Source organism: Phoxinus phoxinus (genome assembly GCF_949152265.1).
Source record: "Phoxinus phoxinus genome assembly, chromosome: 8".
Taxonomy (NCBI): domain Eukaryota; kingdom Metazoa; phylum Chordata; class Actinopteri; order Cypriniformes; family Leuciscidae; genus Phoxinus; species Phoxinus phoxinus.
Window position 1 is genome coordinate 34,749,475 of NC_136883.1, and position 24,538 is coordinate 34,774,012.

At 37.0% G+C, this 24,538-nt stretch overlaps 2 protein-coding genes and 1 long non-coding RNA gene across 6 annotated transcripts; 2 read left to right on the forward strand and 1 right to left on the reverse strand.

The window, feature by feature from the left end:
• Window positions 1–449: 449 nt before the first annotated feature.
• Window positions 450–7,998, reverse strand: tbcb (tubulin folding cofactor B). 4 transcript variants are annotated; one of them, XM_079620468.1, is made up of 7 exons: window positions 7,774–7,998; window positions 7,479–7,647; window positions 4,717–4,860; window positions 4,439–4,535; window positions 2,275–2,466; window positions 1,477–1,549; window positions 450–1,349 (listed from the first exon to the last, which is right to left on the reverse strand). In XM_079620468.1, exons 2-7 carry the CDS (start codon window positions 7,596–7,598, stop codon window positions 1,235–1,237), a joined length of 741 nt encoding a protein of 246 aa, XP_079476594.1. In that variant the 5' UTR covers window positions 7,599–7,647; window positions 7,774–7,998; the 3' UTR covers window positions 450–1,234. The 4 variants fall into 4 exon arrangements, with proteins under 4 accessions (XP_079476594.1, XP_079476596.1, XP_079476595.1 ...); XM_079620470.1 differs by having other exon boundaries at window positions 7,799–7,995; XM_079620469.1 differs by having other exon boundaries at window positions 7,770–7,974.
• A 4,409-nt stretch (window positions 7,999–12,407) lies between these two features.
• LOC307003459 lies at window positions 12,408–15,817 on the forward strand. The gene is made up of 3 exons (XR_013798714.1): window positions 12,408–12,545; window positions 13,318–13,370; window positions 15,732–15,817. It is a non-coding gene; the product is annotated as an uncharacterized lncRNA (long non-coding RNA).
• A 120-nt stretch (window positions 15,818–15,937) lies between these two features.
• six5 (SIX homeobox 5) lies at window positions 15,938–24,487 on the forward strand. The gene is made up of 3 exons (XM_079621871.1): window positions 15,938–17,782; window positions 20,015–21,492; window positions 21,589–24,487. The coding sequence occupies exons 1-3, from the start codon at window positions 17,079–17,081 to the stop codon at window positions 22,293–22,295; spliced, it is 2,889 nt and encodes a 962-aa protein (XP_079477997.1). The 5' UTR covers window positions 15,938–17,078; the 3' UTR covers window positions 22,296–24,487.
• The last annotated feature ends 51 nt before the right edge of the window (window positions 24,488–24,538 follow it).

Consider the following 24,538-nt stretch of genomic DNA (forward strand, 5'->3'; position numbering starts at 1 on the left):
CGTTTAGATGAACCAGAAATTCCATGAATGAAAAATTCATGTCTATTTTTCTTACCCACTTTGATATTTAAAAAATAATATCTTAAATAATTTTGCTTCTCAAGTAAATGCATCTTGATAAGACCGTGTGGATATTTGGAAATCAAGACAAAAACATTGAGTGAATGGGAGGAAGAGATACCAGCATTTTTCTAGCATGTCTATCTCCAACAATCAATGTCTGTGTCTAGTCTAATGTCCAGCTTTTATACTTTTAACTCTACATTGATTTGTTAAAGAAGTGCAGCAACTGGCATTCATGTGAAACCAATTACTGCATGTGGACCAAAAACCAAAAATGTTAATTATGACCTACAAGCCATCAAGATGTTAAGGCTGTACTACACCAGTGTTTTGCAGTACAACGAGTCAAAGCGTTTCTGAAGAAAGACAATGAGCATATTTCTGCAGGTTGTTCAAAATTGGTATTGATTTATTTGAAACACAGATTTTGCTAAACACAGAATTCCATAAAAACAAGGCTTTTCTGTTAAATGTGAATTTGACATGCATCAAAAAGCTTACATGCCAATTTTCACAAAAAAAGGCAAGAATTCATCACATTTCAGTCATTTACACTGAAAATACAGAACCATGGAAAACGGAGGCCACAGGATTCTATATTATACAATTCATCTGTGAGCTAATCACTAAAGTGCCTAAGAGAATGAGGGACTAAGACCCTAAACACAGTCATGTTGACGTGTAAGAATGTAGTAGGCTGCAGAAAGAGGAGGAATGACTGTACAGAATTGCACAAAAAAAAAAAAAAAAAAAAAAACATTTTCTGTTGTGGTGAGTTGGTTTCGTTTGAAGTAAATGATTCAGCCTGGGCTCAAATTAGCTGCAGAACTTTGGAATTTAATAATGAACAATCCACATGCAAGTGAATGCTTTAAGAGCTCAACTAGATTTATTTTTTACTCTGACCTCGACTGATGTTCTCACTTTTGCCTTACTACTTCCAGTCGCCAGGGCACAGATGCATTTAAGATCATTTCTTGTGTTTGCCTGCAGGAAATTAAAGTAAAGTACGATTTTCACTGATCTCTTCCAGACCAGCCTAAAACAAAATGATCTGCATTGACGGCAGAAAACCTTCTACCGCCGCAGAAATGTCTCACTGCATGGAGTCAAACGACAAGAAGAAAGAGGATCTTCCTTCAGATGCTTCTGACTGCTCATCAAGCGAGTCTTACATCTCATCTAAGCCATAGTCCTCTTCAGGGAAGTCTCCCACCGTCACTGAGAGGGGCTTCACGAAGGCGCCGTATTTTGGTTCACATTCGAAGTAACGTTTGCCATTCACACTAAATCAAGACAAACAGGAAGCATCAGTTAGACTTTCTCATAAGGTTCAGGTAAGGGTCACATTAGAACTTTTCTGAGACATGCTGGTCTTCTTTATAAACATAAATAACTTGAGCGAGCACCAACCTGCCGTCATGCTTCCCAAGCGGCTCATCATATTTCACACCGACCCAGTGGCCAGGCTTGAAGTCTACCGTACCTGAAAACAAGCAATAAACAGGCATGTGATCAGCTAAGGACAAAACAGAAGGAAAACCATTCAATAGGACTACACAACGACAATAATAATTACTATTACTAGTTTTATTATTAAAAATGTTATCTTTTATTATTGAAATTATAAAAATGTATCAAATTAACTAAGAAATGCAAAACTATTGCCATACCACTATTGTAACATAAAATAAGCTATTTTTATGTTACATATTATTTAATAATAATAACATTTTATTTACAGGACAATAGTAAAATTACAAATATTTATGTCTGCCTTACTTTCTTTGCTTTCAAACATTAAACCATAGCGCTTTAATTTTCACCATAAAAATCAAAATGGACAATTCTTGTTTGTTTTTTTAATACAATTTTACAGTATTTATTATAAATAATTTGTCAGTACACTATTATTTTTTTTAATTCATGTGCCTTCATAATCTTTAAACATATGCCTCTGCCTCTTGCAGCGTGCCTCTTTTATACAAGACACTGAAAACACAGGTTCACGACTCAAACGCACAGCTTATAGACAATATAATTGACATTTATTAATAGATATTTACCCCATCACATGTAACAATTACATGGTAAATCAGAGCAGTAGGAGGTTTTAAATCAGGTCATGATTTAATAACCGACACTAGAAGAAAAAATCCGTAGTTGATCCCTGATCTGAGAGGTGTGATATGAAAATGATGGTGAGCTTACCCACAAACATGACGGTGCCAATCTTGGTGGGTTGCCCAGGAACTTCAACTTTACAGCGGTTTCCAGCAGCGATGGCTTCAGCCGCTGCCTTCTCTTCCTCTTCTTTCTTAGCAAGAGCCTCTTCTTGCTTGACCCGGCTCTCCTCATTAAAACGACCCAACTTCATATTCTTCTTGAAGCTCCGTATCGAATCTGACATGTATGAAAACTGAGAAGTTAGATATTTGCTTTTCTAACATATTTTTTAGAGAGAACAGACATTACATTAATGGTAAAGGCACTTTGAATATGTGTGATCCAAATTTCTATGTGGTTTTGGGCTACTTAATTTGATTGGAAATGTGTATTTCATGGGTTAAAGCAGTGAAACACTTGATAACAAAATGCAATCGGAAATGTATCACAGAATCTCATCACACGTAAATGCTAAAGACATTTTTAAAGGCAGCATGAGATGAAGAATTCACCCCATCTTTTAATAAATGCATGTTGAGGTAATTGTGAATGATTCATCCTAAATATATATTTATTTATTCTCATTTTTAATCAAAAATGTCAACTTGGTCTTCCGGTGAAATGACAGATTCGCTGGGTATTGACACAAATTTCACAATTCGATTCAGATTCACAAGCTTGCAATTAATTTCGATTCAATATTGATTATTTTGGATATCAGGTACAATACATGGCACATTTTCTCATTAGGAAAACAAATCTCTTGACTAATGCTGTACACTATGGGAACCCACTAGGCTTCATTAGCCTACTATAATATTGAAGGTAAAAATTAACTGATTTGTATACGAACACTTAAATTACACTTATTTATTTTTATAATAATAACTTATATGAAATAAAAACATTTAAATGGTGGCTGTCATAAAAACTTGAACATAATGAATATGCAATATGGTGCATATATTTAGCAAAATGCTCCTCTCTAGAGTTAATTTTGCTAGCTGACTAACTAGTTTATGGTCACTGTATATGGTTTTTCTGAGGTAAATGTGACGTTACATGACATCTGTTTTACTGACGTCTTTCCACGGTTGAAACACTGATTGAGTGATTCCATGTGACATGATACGGATTTCGATAAGTTGTACTCTATCTTCTAACACACACTTTCAGATGCTCATTCATGTTTATTTCGTGCTGTAACTGGTGTTAAGGCGGAAGAGAAGATCATGTGCTGCTGCTTCTCTTGGGCTGCGCCAGAGCAATCTCACACCACAGCGCCAAAACGCTATTTATGTTTTTGAATTTCGTAAGAAAATGGATGTAATTTTGAATTTCATATCAATAGTAACAAAGGACTAAGATTATTGCGATTTATTGGATGGGATGCGCGCTACACTGTTCCATTCATTCATCAACTGAAAACAGGATGACTAACCTAATCGATTCTTGGGATTTAATGAGAATCGATTAAAATCGAGAAATCCATATTTTTTACCCAGCCCTAACATATACAGAACTTCTCCAATCATTTAGTCTGCTTAAACCTGCCCCTTTCTTACAATCGACTGCAATCTCACATTTAGTCGATCTGCTTCAATCCTATCAGCAAATGACTGACAGAAGCCAGTGGCGCATTTCCGGTGCTTTTTGGCCGATACATCTAATACTTATTTTTTTCTGTCTTAACAGCCCATAAAACTCGTACATCGGAGGCCCGTTCGTTTTTATTTTATTTTTATTTATTGGCGATGATTTTTTCTGACATTAATAAACACCGTAGATCAGCGGCCCATTGGTTCTTTTCTTGATTGATCTTGATTACTTATTTTTCCCCTGAACCCCCCTAGAGGGACAGAGTTCAATTTTATTAATAAATGGCAATTTTGTACTTATTTCATCTGCTAACTCTCACTCGTTTCTCACTCATTACATTGGACACTTTTTTTTCTTTGTTTTTTGTTATTGTTTGTGTTTGTTTGTTTGTTTGGGGGGTGCTTAATTTGTTGCTCTCTGACACTGGGTAGTTGCGCCCCTGATAGAAGCAAAGGCACCGGTCTACATGTTTCACTGAGATGTGTCACAATGCAAAAAAAAAAAATTCACTTCACGACTGACTATTTGAGCAGTCACTGCAAGTTGCTATACAATTAAATCACTCATCAAATGTGTCGCTGGGAGAAATTTGATGCCATGTTTCGATTACCTGCCCTTTTTTCATAGGCATCATCAGAGATCTCGAATTTCTCCACCTTCGACAAATCAGTGAACTCTCCGCTCTGCGCACCGCTGCGGTCTGTCACCTGCACACAGTAGAAGAATTCCAGCTTTATTAATGCCAGCAAAACGGTTTCAAAATGTCCAGAACAGCACAGGTCTGAAGCTTTAAGAATCATCATCTCACATCATCTACACATTCCAATTTTGTAATGTCACTTGCTTTCCGAGTAGATGGGGTGTGTCAGAAAGGTAATTGATACCCACATGTATTCTGCAGTCATCATCCACGTGATAGGAGCCGAGCAGGGCTTCATTGTTGTCCAGCTTCTGTAAGAACTTGTCTGAAGCGCTGAATAGATCGAGGTCCATACAGGCAGCCGGGGTTCCCACAATCATCTCAAGTTTACTCTGTAAAACAAATGCACGTTCAGTTAGAGTTCGACTAAAGCAGCAATATAGGATTCAATAGACCCTTTTACTGTTTGTACACAATGATGACGTAGCAACGTATGCGTGCGCATATTGGCAACGGAAGCATGGCGAGAATCAGCAGCGTGTAAAGCTACGCAAGCATTTTTTATTATGTCCTCGCTCCAATCAACACGTTTAATCGCCTGCAGCCACAGGCGCCGCCGGTTCTTCTGAAGCGGCCGTGATCCTGTCGGAATCCTATAAAACTTAAAGCTACACTGTGTGATTTTTACCCCCATCTAGCGGTGAAAAGGTATATGACCATCCAGTGAATATTAGTTTCTGTTCCTCTCAATTCCGCTTTCGTTTTAACTCCTACGGTGGCCAATGAAGTCCAGGCTTCCAGTTCGACCTCGTCCATGAGTATTCCTTCAAGTGATGAGGTTACTTTAGAAAACTATTATAATTTGCAGTAATTTAATTTGTCAGTTAACATATAGGTTATGACATCTATGTAAAATGAATAATAGTTTTATGTTTTTGTTATTTTTTTACCATTTCATTGCTAACATCAGCTATCAGGTTCCCAGACGAATGCAAGCTAATCTTAGTAAAGTAACTTTTATCAGTGCTATCGTTATTCTGTATATTGTACGACATCACTAGCGTAAGGCAAAGTTTACATTGTAGGCAATATCTTTTTCTCCGTGAGCAGAGATCAGTTGATGTGACGGAGGTGTGAGGGAGAGGTAGAGGTAGAGGGAAAGGAAAAAATAAAAACAGGGCCGGTGCCAGTGAATTGCGTGTTTTTGAAGTGTTTTTAGCTAAGAATAAACTAAAAAAGTTACACAGTGTAGCTTTAAGCCCCTTGGTGGTATATCGATTAGTGCAAACGTAAACGCAACAACCAGACATTTTGATGCTGGGAAACCGTTTTGATAAACTTTCGGAGTTGCTAACATGTTAGAGCCAGTGGGGAACAACACCACTTCCATTGCCAAAATGCGCACGCAACTATTTGATCACATGGGCTGTAAAAGGGTCTATAGAACTATTTTCAGCTCTGCGCTCGTTGTCTTTTGTCTTCCGGTCTGTATTTTCATAGCGATCTTGCGTATTTATGAGTGAACGGCTTGTTTTAAAATCTTCCCGGTCTACTGACATTTAAGACATCTGCTTTAAACATTACAATCCTCATGATAACTTTTGTTAACTTTAAAGGAACACTCCGACTTTTTGGGACTTTATCCTATTCAACTTATCCCCCAGAGTTAGATAAGTCCATACATACCTTTTTCATCTCCGTGTGTGCTATGAGTCTGTTTGACGCACCCACCGCTAGCCTAGCTTAGCACAAAGACTGGATGTAAATGGTTGCAGCTAGCATACTAATCCAAATAAGTGACAAAATAAAGCAAACATTTTCCTATTTACATGTTGTGATTTGTATAGTCACAGAGTGTACAAAAAACAAAGTCAAATGAGAGACAGACATATTTTAACCGTATAAATACTGGGAACTATATTCTCTGAAGGCGAAGCACTGCTACTTGGGCGGAGTGATAACCGCAGCACCTGAGACGCGCCGTGGTGAGGAGCAGAGAGTTCGTTCAGAGCGCGTCTCAGGTGCGCTGCGGTTATCACTCCGCCCTATATTCAGGGCATATAGTTCCCAGTATTTATACGGTTAAAATATGTCTGTGTTTCATGTGACTTTGTTTTTTGCACACTCTGTGACTATATAAATCACAACATGTAAATAGGAAAATGTTTGCGTTATTTTGTCACTTATTTGGATTAGTATGCTAGCTGCAACCATTTACATCCAGTCTTTGTGCTAAGCTAGGCTAGCGGTGGGTGCGTCAAACAGACTTATAGCACGCACGGAGATGAAAAAGGTATGTATGGACTTATCTAACTCTGGGGGATAAGTTGAATAGGCTAAAGTCCCAAAAAGTCGGAGTGTTCCTTTAAGTAAATCCACTTCAAAAGCAAATTACTCCTGGACAGCAATGCCATAGAGATATACAGAGCGACCGCAAAAAAGTTCAAAGACTATATTCTAAAGATGGCTGCGCCTTTGTTTCTCTGGCGCATAAGTTAGTCTATAGAATAGAGACCTTTATTAACCCCCTGGAACCGTATGGATTACTTTTATGATGGATTTTTATGATGGATGGATTAACTTTTTGGGGGGGGGCTTCAAAATCTACCCTTAATTGTACAACATTTTCATTTTATCGGACTGTGTGCCATTCGTGGACAGTCTGCATGTTTTACACAATTGCTGCAGAGCCACTCAACCATACAAAAAAATATAATGCTAATAAAATCACACTCACAATCACAAATGCTGTTATGTTGAATATTAGCAATCAAGCAAGAGTGATGTTGTTGACTGTGCTTTGACAATGTTGTCACATTACATCCATAGCTTTAGAAAATACGTAGCAAATCTTTTTTTGAAAGATTTGACATTTTTAAGTCAAATATGGGCATTTTTAAGAAAGCAAAGCTTCACAGCACAACATACTGTAACTTAGTGTGACGTCTGACATATTTTTACTAAGTCATAATAAGACTGAGACATGACGCATATATCTGCACTGCCGCACCTTAAACTCTGCGATCGTTACTCCTCGGTTGAATCTCCGGTTGATCTCGAAGGAGCTGACGGTGCTGGTCACCCGCACGGACACGGTGGGGTTACTAATGACTGTCACAGTCCCGTCCATCTTCAGTTACGATACTGAGCAAAGTCTGGTGCTGGTGTGTGTGGTCGAGCTGAAAATCAAATGTGTGTTTAGTATTCACGCAGCAATGTCTGGACAGAACAGTTATCTTGTCATGTCTTCCACTGAAAACTCGGTTTTTGCTACGGCTAGCCAATATTTACATTCACTCACTCACGTGACAAGATCTTCGCTTTACTCACTGCTTCAGTCCGCTTCAGATATCACCAGTTAGACGCGATTCAATATTTTAAAGCCTGTATTCAGAACTTGAATCCCAAAAACTATTCTCTAACGTTACTTCTTTGTTTTAACTATTAGGAAAATATCTTCCGTGACCGTCACAGACCACACCGCTAGATTCTGGAAGGTTCTGCCCACCCATATTTAGCTCTGAGCCAATAGAAAAACGGTAATTGGGCGGGCTTTTGAATTCAGCCAATAGCAATCCGTTATGAGTCTTTCAGTGGGCGGGGCAATCGTACTCTGTCGAATCGGGCTGCTCAGTGAAACCTTTTTATTATCCAATCACTGTTTGTTTTGTTGAGGCAGACCGCTCCCAACTCTGCCAGAAAACACACACACCTCTGCAGTGCCGATGTGTTCCACACGGTGTTGCTAGAGTTTCAGAAACTCCTGAAAAGGACGACATCCGTCAGTAAATCAATTCTCCAGCCATTTTTAATCTTACTTGTAAGTTTTTTTTTACTGTGATATAAAGTAGCCATTCTGACTAGCTATAACATGACGACTAAAATGCTATTGTAACTGGTAAAATAAATGTTAGGCTACTGGTTTGGGATATTAATAGGTACTTGATAGATAGTAGTTGCCTAACTATTGTAGTAATAACGAAGAAATAAGGACTGGTACCAAATTAAAAGCTAATAGTAAAAGTAAAATAGGTGCTAGGAACATCTGGAATACAACAGTTCATGTGCACCACAGGTCACGTGATTTTGACAAGACATGTTCCTGGCTGGATCAACTATTTTGTTGATCCTGGAACAACATTTCTGTCCAAAAATGTAGTCCTCTAACCATAAGTTATCCCTAAAATCTGAGGGAAATAAGTGAACAACACTGATGTAGAAGCACCTAACCCTAGTTTGTAAGAATAAACTTGACATAAACTGTAAACTTGTCCCTCAGATCTGATTGGTTGATTGGAATGTTGTTCTAGGATCAACAAAGATGTTTATCCAGGAACATGTTGTACTTGGTGAAATCAGGTTTACCATTTTATGCAAGTAACAATACATTTTTTAAATAAAAATAAAAGTTAGTTTTCACTACTGGGATTGTGACTAGACAATGCAATGTTAAACTTTCTTTAAAAAGGTACCATTTGTTAACAACATTACTTAAACATGAACAGTGAAAAAAAATCTAAAGCATTTATAGATCTTTATGTTACTTTGGTATGTGATCTTAGTAAATATTATTTAATTGACCTGAACTAACATGAACTAACAATGAACAGTTGTATTTTTTATTAGGCTAACATTAACAAAGATTTATAAATACTGTAACAAATATATTTCTCATTGTTAGTTAATCCATTACTAATGTTAGTTAGACTTTATTTTAAATAACCAAACTTTCCATTTTGTTGAAATACTTTCAGAGCTGATATACAAAAGTACAAGAATATAAGACACGATACTCGGAAAACCAAGGCAAATGTAGTGACTCCACGGTGGCGAATAAAGTGATTTGGAAAACTGCTACTTATCTGCAGAGTTCTTTACTGCGAAACATGACTGGTTACGTTGAAAGGCAAGTGTGCACAGGCAGAAGATCAAAGGGTGAGGGGATTTGGGCTGAGAGGATAGACAGTTGTAGGATGGGGGTGACAGACTACAGCCTGATCTCCCGCCTTCCTGAAAACAAAGTTTACATTCTTGCAAAGGGATGATATGGAGGTACAGAGCTCTGCTTCATCTACTCCTGTCCCTCGGCTTCCAGGTGTGCGTGTCCTCTTTCACATTTCAACCCTTACTCTCCCTGTCCATCCAGCATGCAAAGTTTTAAAACACACACACACACACACACACACACACTGTTTTCATGTTCTATGGGGACTTTCCATATAATGATATTTATACTGTACACACTGTATATTCTCTCCCCTTACACTAACCCTACCCTTGCATTTTTACATTAAAAAAACTAAAAAAAAAACTTCACTTAGTATGATTTATAAGCTGTTTTCCTCATTGGCGCCAAAACATTTCCCCTCAAGGACAAGGATTTCGAATATTGCCGTCTTTGTGTGTGGACATTTTGTGAGGTTTACCAGGAACACACACACACGCACACACACACACACACACACACACACACACACACACACACACACACACACACACACACACACACACGTTGGTTGTTGCTGGACATCTGACAACATCTGTTGTCTCTGTGAATTTTCCTAGTGACACACTAAAGCAAAGTAGGCCTAATCCTGTTTTACTTAACATAAAAGTTTGGATTAATAAAAATACCTGATCAAACTTCTAAAGATCAATGGGTTCATTAAACAGACAATCTTCAGTATGTATGTAATGTAGGCCTATATGTATATAGTGTATATATGTATGTATGTATGTATGTGTATGTATATGTGTGTATCTATATGTATGTATGTATCTATAAGTATGTATGTATGTATGTATGGGTGTATCTATGTATGTATGTATGTATGTGTGTATGGGTGTATCTATGTATGTATGTATGTGTGTATATGTGTGTATCTATATGTATGTATGTATCTATAAGTATGTACGTACGTATGTATGGGTGTATCTATGTATGTATGTATGTGTGTATCTATATGTATGTATGTATGTATGTATGTATGTATGTATGTATGTATGTATGTATGTATGTATGTATGTATGTATGTATGTATGTATGTGTATGTATGTGTGTATCTATGTATGTATGTATGTATGTATGTGTGTATCTATGTATGTATGTATGTATGTATGTGTATGTGTCTGTATGTATGTATGTATGTATGTGTGTATCTGTATGTATGTATGTATGTATGTATGTATGTATGTATGTATGTATGTATGTACCCAGGTGAAAAAGACGTAGTATTAAATGTATTAAAAATATATTTGAAATTCAAATAGTATGTTTATAATACATTTGTATTTCCAACATGCTTATTTAAAGTGCATTTAAAATACATTGAATTGCATTTTAATATATTTATAAAAAATATACTAGTAGTATATTGGTAATAAATATATATTTAAGTATACTTTTAATAAATATACTAATTAAAAGCATACTTTAAATACATTTCTAAACAGTATACTAATAGTGCATTGGTAATAAATATATATTTAAGTATACTTTTAATAAATATGCTAATTAAAAGCATACTTTAAATATATTTCTAAACAGTATACTAATAGTGCATTGGTAATAAATATATATTTAAGTATACTTTTAATAAATATGCTAATTAAAAGCATACTTTAAATATATTTCTAAACAGTATACTAATAGTGCATTGGTAATAAATATATATTTAAGTATACTTTTAATAAATATGTTAATTAAAAACATACTTTAAATATATTTCTAAACAGTATATTAGTAGTACATTGGTAATAAATATATATTTAATTATACTTTTAATAAATATGCTAATTACAAGCATACTTTAAATATATTTATAAAAAGTATACTAGTAGTACATTGGTAATAAATATATATTTAAGTATACTTTTAATAAATATGCTAATTACAAGCATACTTTAAATATATTTATAAACAGTATACTAGTAGTACATTGGTAATAAATATATATTTAATTATACTTTTAATAAATATGCTAATTACAAGCATACTTTAAATATATTTCTTAAAAGTGTACTAGAAGTATTTGGTAATAAATATATGCTTAGTTACACTTTTAAGAAATATGCTAAATGCAACCATACTTTTAGTGAAGTTTTAGTGTACTTACAGAAAACATGCATATGTTGCTCTTACTTAAAGTAGCCTACATTTTATGTGTACTTTGTGTAAGAACAGCAAAATGATTAAGCTTTTAGTGTGTTTAAAATGTATGTACTTTATAAACACTTAGGCCTACTGCAATATAGTTTAATTATTTATGTTTTTATCATTTTAATATAAAAAAAAATACATTTACAATATATACCAACTTATAATGTATTAGAAACATTTGTCAACTATTATTAGCATTGCAATAAGCTTAAAATTATTATTTTTTCACTTTTACTTGTTTGTTGTAAAAGGCTAAAGGCTGTTGTCTATTACATGATATTTTGTACTACTGAAATTCCCACAATAATTTCAGCATCATATTTTTTTAAATGCATCATAGATACATTTTCCAAAGAAATGTTAATTTCCAAAAAGGTGTTGTTCTTGTTTAAATTTGAACAATGAGCATAACACATGTGACTAGTCCTGATTGGTTCCAGAGGCGTTGAACGGCTGTGATTGGTTCTTATGATAATGCGCTAGCATCTCACTCAGATCTTCAGTTGCTGTGCATGCGGTCCTTGAATGTGATTAGATTTAGACGTTTAAATTTAAACTGTTAAAATATTTATAGCGATCGTGTTTCTTTAGAGGACTTGGAGGAAACCACGCGATTAATATGGATTGGGTGATGTTTTTTGCGATTCACTTTTTGAAACGTGAACAGATCTGGTGAATCGTTCATCGGAGGGATATGAATCATGACAGTTTTTCTATCGAAGATTAACGAAAGTCTTAAATGGTTTGGAACTACTTAAGGGTGAGTGATCATGACACCATTTCGTATTTTTGGCACAAAGTGTAATATCACGTCTTTTTCAGTTCAGCTACATTCAATTTGCCCAATCAGAGCCAAGATTTTCAAGTCAAAGTCGAAGCAGACTCGAAGAGATGAAGATACTGCCTCAGAAGTTACTGGTAAGTTTTAGTTGCTGTTTGCATAAATAACTATCTCACTGTTTAGTTGTTTTCCTAGGTGGAAAGGTCTGCTATGCATTTGCTAATATGACTTGCACGTGGGTTACTGACTTTAACCGCTGTAACATGATGCTGACACTGAAGTCTAGCAACTTCTGCACTGTCAAAGTCTAAAGTCTTTGATAAATCTGTTTAAAATCTATGTGGAGACATTTATCTGTCTTAAAACAACTATAAAACATTGTCCAATGCATCTTCAAAAAAATTAATTAGTTATTATAATATGTACATCATTATATTAATATCATTTTTATTTGCTGAAGCTGTGTATTTATTTCTGATTTCCTGAAGAATTTGGCTTCATTGTTATGATGTAAATTATCTTTAAAAAGTTTGAAAAAACATGTTATGAATATAGCTACCTTTGTCTTGAGCTGACCAGCCAATAATGGTAGTGTGTGTTGATTGGTGTTTATATTTGTTCAAGCTTGACAACCTTATTTCCTTTTTGATTACTTTCTAATATATATTTCTAATTACAAATAAGTACAAAGATTAAATTGTTAAAAGGGATGCTTATAAGAGAGCGTATCTAAACTGCCGAGTCTGTGAAGGGTTTTGATTATATTACCCACCAAGTACATTGTACTCAGCATACTGTCATTCTTAAAAACAAAACAAATCATTCTTCATAATTTGCCTGCCTTATATATTTGTGTGTATGTATATATATATTTATAAATCTCTTTTTTTTTTATTTGTTGTTTTTCAGACTAGCTGCTATAGAAGAAAAACTGAGTGCAGAGACAAGCGAAGAAGAGAGTAGTAAGTAGTGATGCACCGATTGATCGGCTGGTGACCGAAATTGGCAGATTTTCACGTGATCGGCCATGACCTTGGGTGCCATATGATTAACATCGCACAACATCAGCAATCAGACATGCACACGGGCCGCACATGTAGGAAACCTCGTGAATTACAGCCGTTTCACACCGCAAGCGTGAGCAGCGGGTTTTATTTTTTGTGTGTGAATGCTCTCATTGATTGACATTCACGCCCGAAAAAATACGCGGAGCAGGAGTGCGTTAAAGTGAAAACACGCTTTTGATGGACAAAATAAATATGATTTCACACAAAAAATGCCCAAAATGCACAGATTGTGCATGTCTAGTGTGTTTAACAAGAACTGGAGTAGGCTAGAAAATGAACACAAAAATATTTGTAGAAAATGTACCCATTTAAACTTGTTTTAATTATTCAGTTTGGGTAAAAGTATATGGTGTTTTATTTAATAAAAAAAATTATAATAATAAATGAAGAGTTCAGATGCAATTTAAAGGGTTAGTTCACCCAAAAATGAAAATAATGTCATTAATGACTCACCCTCATGTCGTTCTAAGCCCGTAAGACCTCCGTTCATCTTCGGAACACAGTTTAAGATATTTTAGATTTAGTCCGAGAGATTTCTGTCCCTCCATTGAAGCTGTATATACAGTATACTGTCCATGTCCATAAAGGTAATAAAAAGATCATCAAAGTAGTCCATGTGACATCAGTGGGTTAGTTAGAAGTTTTTGAAGCATCGAAAATACTTTTTGGTCCAAAAATAAACACAAAATAAGACTTTATTCAGCATTGTATTCTCTCCCGGGTCTGTTGTGAATCTGCGTTCAGGACTCCGCAGTGACGCTGCTGACGTAAGACGCTGATGACGTGTTATCCGGTGCGCCCGAGCTTCGTTTACAGTCTGAGGGAGACGCACGCTATATTCAAGCTATTCTACATTGTTTGCGTGGATATCATTTTTTAATGGTGCGTAAATGTGCATGTCGCGGATGAGACACTTTTACAGCGTGCGTTTCCCTCAGTCTATAAATGAAGCTCGGGCGCACCGGATAACACGTCATCAGCGTCTTACGCCATCAGCGTAACTGTGAAGGATTGACAACAGACCCGGGAGAGAATACAATGCTGAATAAAGTCTTATTTTGTGTTATTTTTGGACCAAAAAGTATTTTCGATGCTTCAAAAACTTCTAACTAACCCACTGATGTCACATGGACTACTTTGATGATGTTTATATAACCTTTATGGACACGGACAGTATACTGTATATACAGCTTCAATGGAGGGACAGAAATCTCTCGGACTAAATCTAAAATATCTTAAACGGTGTTCCGAAGATGAACGGAGGTCTTACGGGCTTAGAACGACATGAGGGTGAGTCATTAATGACATTATTTTCATTTTTGGGTGAACTAACCCTTTAAGCCTCTAAGTGCCATCTGAAATTTTCTTCTAGAATGATCAATTTTATCAAGCTTGAATATTTAAGTTCAGTCATTTATCTTAAATGGCAATGAAAATGACCTATTTGTCATTTAAGTGAAATTACTGAACTTAAATATATGAGCTTGATAAAAATGATAATTTTAGAAGAAAATTTAATCGGAATCGGCTAAAATCGGTATCGGCAGGTCAAACTCAGTGAAAAATCGGAATCGGCCTGTAAAATTGTAATCGGTGCATCTCTAGTAGTAAGTATGGTTTAATCTCATATCACCTCTGTTATAGAGATTTTTGAATCCGGACTATTGAATGGTGATTCGGTCATGACGTATGTGTTTCTGTACATCACTTTGTTTTGCTCTCGAAGTCAAAGGGGGCTGACTAAAAACAAATGATAATGCTAAAAATAAAGATTAGCATTTGTTATACATTATAATTATTATACTTGTCTGTTTTTTTTTTTTGCTGTGATACAGTGTCATAACATGTAGACCTCACTGTTTTTCAGCAAGACTTAATGTTTGTTCTATTTGATGTAGATATTTTATTAACTCCTTTTTTTGCATTATATTAACATTTTATATTGAATGTCTTCTGTTAAAATATGAACTAAGCATTACATGCCATATTAAAAAATTGTGGTTACGACTGTTCCCTGAGAGCAGGGAATGAGCTTTGGGGAATGCCCTCCATGTGAACCGGTGTCTAAAAAGCTATAAAATCACGGCAAACGAATTTGGCGACAACCTAACTATTAGTGTGACCCAGAAGTATAAAAGGGGCGCCTAGATACGCAGTGCAAGTTCCCTTTCGAAAGGGAACAGTGACTTTTTTAACAGATGTTAATTTTGCATTAATATTTAAAATAATAATAATAATATTTTTCCCTTTTCATAGATACTGAGATCAAACCGTTTCCGACCACGACAGTGTCTGAGGTGCGAGCACTGATCAGAAGAAAATGCAACGAGGCAAACTCCAAGACCAATCATTTCAATTCGCTTGAAGGATGAAGGACTGTTTGCAGCTATTGTATTTCACTTTGTTTGACTTTGTTGAACTTATTCCTTTAAGTTCTTTTTTTTTTTGTTCTGTTTAATACTTCTGTAGATCAATGCATTTTATGTTAATGTATTTTGTTTAATTTTCATATGTTGCTGTACTAATGTAGTGCATTAAAGTTTACTATCTTTCAAAGAGTGTTTGTGTGTGTTTTATACAAATATTGTTTTTACTGTGTTTAACTGAATTATAATTTTTAACTGTATTTTTAATACATTAAAATATATTTTTTTCATACTGAATGGTTTTGTTCAAAAATATATTTTTAATATACTAATAGTGGGTCTTATAGTGTTCTACTAATACATTATTAATAACCTGATATTATATTTAAAATATACTGGGAACACATTAATATGATGTTAAAAATATATTTAAGTTGTATTTCGAAAGTACATTTAAAATGTATTAAAAATACAATTTAAAGAAGTGCTATTAAATTACACTAAATACTTAAAATAGTTCCATTTTAACACAATTAAGTATATTAAAATATATTACTATTACATTAAAATTGAACTTAAATACATATAAAAGTACATTTAGTATACTTGAAGTTGTTCCAAAATAACACATTTAATACATAATTAATACAATACACTTAAAATACATTAAGTATATCAAAATAAGCACACTTTAAATATATTTCCTTTTCACCTGGGTATGTATGTGTATGTATGTATATGTGTATCTGTATGTATGTATGTATGTATGTATGTATGTATGTATGTGTGTATCTATATGTATGTATGTATGTATGTATGTATGTGTGTATGTATGTATGTATGTATGTATGTATGTATATGTATGTATGTGTGTATCTATATGTATGTATGTATGTATGTATGTAGCCTATGTATGTATGTATGTATGTATGTATGTATGTATGTATGTATGTATGTATGTATGTCCACGTGTGAGTCTGAAAGGAGTTGTATACAAACACAAACTAAGAGTGAGGATTGCACAATGGTAAAGCAGCAGCAGGCCTGCGGAGGATGATGATGTCTGGATGGGGGAGGTTGACGAAACGCAGGGGCGTGACGCACGCACGCCTCGCTCTGAAGCGGCGTTCGCTCGCTCGCCTACGGGAGAATGGGAGAGAGACACACACAGAAGGGGAGAGAGAGACACACAGAAGGGGAGGGAGGAGGAACTTGAAGGAAAAAAGTTAAAATAAAAATGGCTTCCTTGTCTTTGGAGTCCTCAGAACAAACTGAAAACGGCCCAAAGGAGTCCACGCAAGACGAAGCTAAAGTGAAAGAGGAGACGGATCCAGATCCGGACCCGGACGAAGTTTCGGAACAACTGCTTCAAAGCTTCCAGAACTCGGCGCTCAGTTTTTCCACCGATCAAGTCGCGTGTCTGTGCGAAGCGCTCCTGCAAGCGGGCAATGTGGATCGCCTGTGGAGATTCCTCTCCACCATCCCTCCTTCGGCAGATCTGCTACGTGGCAACGAGACCCTGCTGAAGGCCCAGGCTCTGGTCGCTTTTCACCGGGAGGAATTCAAAGAATTGTACGCCATCCTAGACAGCCATGACTTCCACCCGAGTAACCATGGGTTCCTTCAAGACCTCTACTTGAAGGCGCGTTACAAGGAGGCTGAGAGGTCTCGGGGTCGCAGTCTGGGCGCCGTGGACAAATATCGACTGCGCAAAAAGTTTCCTTTGCCCAAAACCATTTGGGACGGAGAGGAGACGGTGTACTGCTTCAAGGAGAAGTCGCGCAACGCTCTGAAGGAATGTTACAAGATCAACAGGTATCCCACTCCGGCCGAGAAGAAGAATTTAGCCAAAGTTACCGGACTTTCTTTGACTCAAGTGAGCAACTGGTTCAAGAATCGCCGACAGAGGGACCGGACCCCGTCCGGCACCAACAGCAAAAGGTAAGTGCATTGCATTGTTTCGATTAACAGGGCTTTCTTTCCGGCCCAAGAGAGACATCCTTGAGCCAAACTGAGAGAAAAGAGCTGTAAACAAATCTCTATTGTGTGCGAGGTTTACACAAGGACGAGGGTGTGAGCTACAAATATTGGGTGCCCAGTCTTCTTACTTTCTTGCTTTACTGTATACTCTTCATGCAGGCCTGTTTTATGGTTTGGGTGATGCAGCTGTGGAAAAAGTTAAATATATATTTATTGCACTATCGCTGTTAACTGAAGTGTTTGACACGTGAAAATGACATGGAGATCTTAGAAAACAAGGCTGAAAGCATGTCGCTTTGTTGTGAAATGTGAGATAGGGGCGCCAGGAGTGGCTCGAGTTTCCTGAAACTCTGCACCACAATGACTTTCTGTCCATGGACTGTTAAATCTCAGGATGCAGAGCGGACATTGATATATATAGTCCTACATTGATATGCATGTCCTACATTAGGATTTAAGGCAGAAGTAATTATTGCAGAAGCCACACAAAGATAGTAGATAACAAAATGTCAGACAGTCTAGTTTTAGTGTTTATTATTATATTCGTTTTATCAACTAGGGCTAGAGAAACTATTTTCAATCTCTTTTTATAAACGGCTGCTTTGTTCCCTAAAACCACATGTATGTTGTGCAAATGCCTATATTTTCAAGATAGCATATAATGCAAAAATACACTAAATCTTCAACAACAACAACAAAGAAAATTCACATAAAAATACAAAAGTAATACATGAAAACCACACTCAAAACATACCAAGATCAAGAACTAAAAAAACCATGGAAATAATAATAATAACTAATATTAAATGCATTGTATTTAACTAATATAAAAAAAAAATTAAGTATTTTTTTTAACAGATCAAGAGATGGTACAGATTCCATGTTTAGTACCTTGAAGCTCATTCCACGCTTGCATAGTATGATTGGAAAAGACAGATCTATCAAGCTCTGTGCTGGAGAATGGTCTTAAGTAAACGTTTTCTGTTGATCTGGTTCTTTGCTAGCAATAGTAAGCAAAATAGATATGTACTACGGTAAACTTGCCCAGTAAAGCTTGTAAAATAAAATTTAACCTGATTTTTCCACTGTGTCCAGTGTCCACTGTCATTTCATATAAATTACATATATGTGTACAGAGAGTTGCACCAGTTACATTTTGTAAAGCAGCATGATAGATTGGATGCAGTAAAACAAAGGTGCAATGCATAATAAATTACATCACTATAGTCCAAAACTGACAACAAAGTACTCTGGACTAATCTATTTCTAGCAACAACAACAAAAAAAACTTTTTTTTAAAAATGAAAATAAAAACCTAACCTTGGTCTATCAATATGAAATTATGAATACTAAAAGTCAATATATCATCAAGCCAGATACCAAAGTATTTATAAGAGACATCCCTCTCAAGATACGTGTCATCAAATGTTTCAACCATAAAATCAATGGGTGATAATTAGTAGTTGACCGATATATATATATATTTTATTTTATTGCTGATGCCGATATTTAGTGAACATATAAGGCGGTTATATTTATCATTTATTTGACTTAATTCATAAATTAGAACTTTTTGATTCTGAAATACTTTTACAGTATTTTCACAAATAAATTGTTAAAAATATATGAATAAAAAGGAAGTAAGCACTAACCAATTTTTTCAAATAAAGACAAGGTAACTAATTTTACATACAGCAAAAATTACATGAATATGACAGTGGGCAACTGGATATAGCGCAGCATAGTTTTGAAATCAAAGGTTTAAAGTTTGGCGATTGTCCAGTGACAGCTGAACTCTCCTGTCCACATTCAGTTCACACGGACAGACTGTTACTCAGAGTACACGTTTTATGCCCTATAAAAGTCCCGCTTCCGACACATCTGCCAAAAAAGTAAGAAAAACGAATTGGCCGACGCAAATATATCAACCATGGCGATAGTTGACCACGGGTGATTATATGAATTATATGAATATATTTTTTGTGTGTGTTTGATGTCTGGAATAAATTAAAAGCGGTTGAGGGTAATCTAGAGTTTTTTTGTCAGACCACAAGCTTTACTGGGTCTGGTTTTTAATTCATTTGGGTTTCTCCTCCATTGATACAGATGTCAAAAAGTTTTTGAGGATTGGACATTGATTGGAACTACATTAAGACTGTTTGACTAAAGGTAATATTTCTGTCTCTTCTTTAGTGAATCTGATGGGAACCACAGCACAGAAGATGAAGCCAGCAAAGGAGATCTGGAGGATATTACTGACAAACCTGCTGCTCTAGAGACAGGCAGCTCCAACGCTTCTCTTATATCCCTCACTGGTGCTCCTTGCAGTACTGGTCAGCTTATTCTCAACAGCACTGGGGGATTCCTCACAAGCTCTCATCCACTGCTGCTCAATGGGAGCCCTATACTCTCAGGGGCAGGAACCGGGGTCATCATTAATGGGTTGACACTGAGCGATGGCCACACAGTCACTCTCAGTCCTGTTACATCTAATGCACCATTGCTACTTAATGGGGCTCAAGTAATCTCCAAAGATGAACGAGGCATCATTGATATGGAGGCCCAAGGCAGCCTTCCCACTCTGGTTCTGAATCCACAAGCCAATCTAACCAGCACAATACCTCTCTCTCTTAGCGAGGACGCCAAAACAGCCAGCAGCAACGTTTCTCCGCTGGATTTCATCAGTTTTCCAGAAGCCTTGAAGAATCCAGATACTAATCAGTCAGTGCCTACAAACTCTCTGTCCTCGTCCACCATCTCTACTTCTGTCATCTCTCCCACGTCTCTTCCTTCGGTGATACTGGCCCCAAATCGTATTTCTGCATCAACAACTGGCTGTGTGAGTTCAGTGATCTCTAGTCCCATGGTGCCATTACAGCCGACACATCCACCGGAAATTGTAGTATTAGGAAAGGCTGACCCTCACTCACCAACTTGCAGCTCTATCTCTAGCCCTCAGGTGCTGTCTTTACCCCAGGTGGTACCATCGATACAGGGCGTTCCAGTTTCTCAACTGATGCAGCCTACATCTGGAGCCACAGTGTCATCTTGCCCCCAGCTTGTTCCAGTCTCCCCGGTCAATCCACAGTTACCCCATGTCCCCATTTCTCAGTTTCAGACACAGACCTTGCACATTGGTCCAAGATTTGCTCAAGCTCAGCATCAAAATGGCTCCACCACACTAATCACAAGTAGCGCTTTATCACTCCCCCAGATGGCTGATGGACATGTTACACAAGTGCTTACACCTCAGCTAGGAGATGAATCTACTTCAGCCACCCTTCAACAGATACAGACCTCTATGGGGACGCAAGTCATTCCAATCTCCTCCCCGACTCAAGTTGTTCCCATATCCCAACCCAAAGACTTAGGCCAACCTCAGCTGGTCCCCCTGTCACTGCCTCAACTTATGCCTGTAACATCTATTGCGGGAACTCCAACTGGAACCCTTTCCTTCCCTCAGGTGGTCCCCGCAACACCGTCTCTTTCCATCCCGTCCGCAGGAGGTGCTTTCCAGATTTTGACATCTGGAGCTGGAACAGGATTGAGTGTTACCCAGGGACCGATACGCCTTAGCCCAATAGGGCCTCCTCAGAGTGTCCCTACTGGAACCATCCCGGGTGTTCAGCTTCTCAACTCTGGGGTGATTCAGCTTCCGTCTGCCTCTCCAGGTATGTCACATATGTTAATTTCACCAGCAGTGGAAAATAGATGTGTGTTTTTTTTTGTTCTGTAATGAGATGTCTTTACTCTGCTTTTGTATCCAGGCAACTTCCTCTTGGCAGGTGGGATCGGGGGCATCGGGGGCAGTCCCATCCTAAGTGTTCAAAATGGCAAACTCATCCTTACTATCCCAGCTGGCATCCAGTTTGCCAGCATGCCTGTCAAGTCCGTCCCAGACAATTTGGTTTCAAGCAACAGCACCTTTGATCCTCAGACCTCAGCTGTACATCCACTCGAGAATCAACCAGCACCTTTACTCACTGCTCAAACCTTAAATTCACTACAACCATCTCCTTTGGGATTTGTTGGGTCCTCTACACTTTACTGCAGCCCTGAGCCAGGGACCATTGCCAACCCAACCCCAGGAGCCTCTCCGAACACCCCAGACTCATCCAGCACTCCCACTCCTATAGGCATCCTACAATCCCAGCAGACCCTTAGCCCTGATAGCATGCTGCCACTCAGTCCAATCTGTAGCGGTGTGGCATCTGGGCCCCACTTTTCCCAGCTAGTCTATAGCCCTGTCCCACTGTCTTCCTCTGCTGGTCTGACATTATTTGACATGCGTGGGAAAGGGGATCTTCCAGAGGACCCTGCTTTGTTGGGCCTGCCAGGAGGAGAGTCCCTCCTGTTGGGCACTCCTCCTCCGGGTGAGGACGTAGAGAGAGATGAAGTGGAGGACATGGACGGGGACTCGAAAATTCTTACACAACTGCAGTCTGTCCCTGTGGATGATGACCTGGGCTTGTAATCACCAGTTCTGCTGACAACCTGCTATATACAGTTCATGTTAAATCTCAGCCACGCTAGAGTTGCATTCAACCATGTCCCTGAAGCGAGAAGAACTATGTTTTATGAGTCTTTCCTCACTTTTCCTTGTGTAGGTTAAGGCTTAAATAGTGGAAGTATTCAATCTAATATCTAAGCTGTTGAAAAGAAACTCTCTCATATATCTGGAATTCATTTGTGAAAACAATGTATTAAGCAAGGGCATGACTAGAGATTTAAATTTCTGTAGAGGTAAAGGCACTGCCGTTTTGTCAGAGATGACATTTGTATAACCAATATTCACCTCTAGACATTTAAGTTTGAGTAACATGTTAGCCCTGGTTTTAATGAGAAACAGAGCTTGTGGTTTGTTACAAGGGCTACCGTGGCTGGTAAAAAGGCACTAATGTGTACAAGGCAATCAAGATTGTTTTATCTGGGAGTGAAGAGCATGCAGGAATGCCTTCTATTGTGCCTTACATTTTTGTTACTTCTCATTATCATTTAAGCATAAAAGTCATATTAGGTTTCCCTCCTAGAGACAATGTAATAGAGGTAAATGCATGTTTATGGCTATCCTGGAGTGAAATGGGTCTGAACATGAGCTAGGCATTGGGAGCTTTTACTACACACCCCCTGTACAGGTGGCTCATAAAGATCCATAGATGCACTGGGAGAAGGAAATCCGATAGATCGGTTGATAAACGCACAGCACTGGGTGGAACACACTAACCTTTAAATGTGCCTGTCACAACTGCATTGGATAAACTACATGCAACCGCTTGGTTCAGGTGCTGTTTGAATTATTTTCTTTACCTTGGTGAGTGGATGGTGCATGTATCAGATTTGTGGATGTCAAGATGCTTGGACATACTTTGAACACGCAGTGAAGCACTCTTACCTTTTTTTTGTTGTTTTATATTCTTTGTATACAAAAAGTTCATGATGGTGCACTAAGCTGACCATGGAAATCCTGTACGTTTTGATAATTGACATTGGTTTCTGTAGATAAACCATTGAGCTTACTCAAGCATTCCAGCTCATTACCATGAAACTGTGTATAAACGCATGTAGGCTCTAGTGTTTGAAGGGAATTGAAGTACTGAATATTAGTCTATGCAACTGTTCTGCATGATAACTGAACCCTAAGATTTGTTTACTGTTAAAAACAGCCACTTCTTACACTACAGATCCACCATGTACATGTACAGTGAAATGTTTCTCTCTTTTTTTAATATAGTTTGAAATCAAATATTTTATTTCTAAGATTTCCACATAGCTACAGGAAATGTCTGATGTCATTTAATCCAATGCAGTTTTAGTCTAGGTGGTTCAAATCTACAAGTATGACTTTTTTTTAACACAACTGATTTGCTTAATGTAGAGCAGCTCTGTATGTTTTGCACATTTTAAAGTTTATTCGTGAAGCATTTACATTTTATTTCTGGCCCTACAAGAATTGGTGCTATTTTCGAACCATTCAACTGTACATTTAAGGCTTTTGTGGAATATTAGGCCTGTGAGATTTTGATGTTTTTCCCTTGGTGCACAGTAGGCAACCTGTGTTAACTCTAGCCCAAAGTATACATGTATTTTTCTCTGTTTTTGTTTTTAACAATATTTAATGCATTTAGCAATCATTTTGGGGTCATTTTATGATAACCTTAAAGCTGTTTCCCTCATTGTAGCTTAGGTATACACTCCATTTTGTGTGAGTTTTTGCTTTGTTTAGCATTTATTTCACATTTATGTTACATAGATTGATATTATATTGACTTGCCAAAGTTCCCCCCCAAGCACCTGGACAATGTTTCAACTTTTTTTGTAAAGTAAGGGAATGTGTGCGTGTGTATGTGTCAGTCCCTGAGTATTGCTATTACTCTTCCAGAATGTAATGATTATTATGGTAATGCACATGTATTTTAGTCAGTAGTTATATTTGTTTGTTCCGTTCACTTTTTAATACTTTCGTTTCACATTCATGTACAAACAGAAACATATGCAGCTGATCAAACCAAAGACTTTTTTTTTTTTTTTTGATCATTTCAAAGGGAGGTTTTGTCCTTATTGTAAACATCTCTTTTTACAGAGGTGTGTTTTGTATTGAATAGTTATTTTATTTTTTATATTCCATTTTATTGTGATATGTAATAAACATATATAATGCTACCTGAATGCTCTTTGTTTAAAATGAATCTAAAGTTACATGTTTTTAGAGGCACTTTT

Bases quoted from the DNA above. Each gene is read 5' to 3' on its own strand.
- tbcb (XM_079620468.1), bottom strand. From the start codon at position 7,598: ATGGACGGGACTGTGACAGTCATTAGTAACCCCACCGTGTCCGTGCGG. The intron at 4,861-7,478 runs GTGCGGCAGTGC...TTTGTTTTACAG, and splicing joins TAACGATCGCAGAGTTTAAG to AGTAAACTTGAGATGATTGT. The intron at 4,536-4,716 runs GTGGGTATCAAT...TACTGTGTGCAG, and splicing joins ATGATGACTGCAGAATACAT to GTGACAGACCGCAGCGGTGC.
- six5 (XM_079621871.1), top strand. From the start codon at position 17,079: ATGGCTTCCTTGTCTTTGGAGTCCTCAGAACAAACTGAAAACGGCCCA. The intron at 17,783-20,014 runs GTAAGTGCATTG...TCTCTTCTTTAG, and splicing joins TCCGGCACCAACAGCAAAAG to TGAATCTGATGGGAACCACA. The intron at 21,493-21,588 runs GTATGTCACATA...TTTTGTATCCAG, and splicing joins GCTTCCGTCTGCCTCTCCAG to GCAACTTCCTCTTGGCAGGT.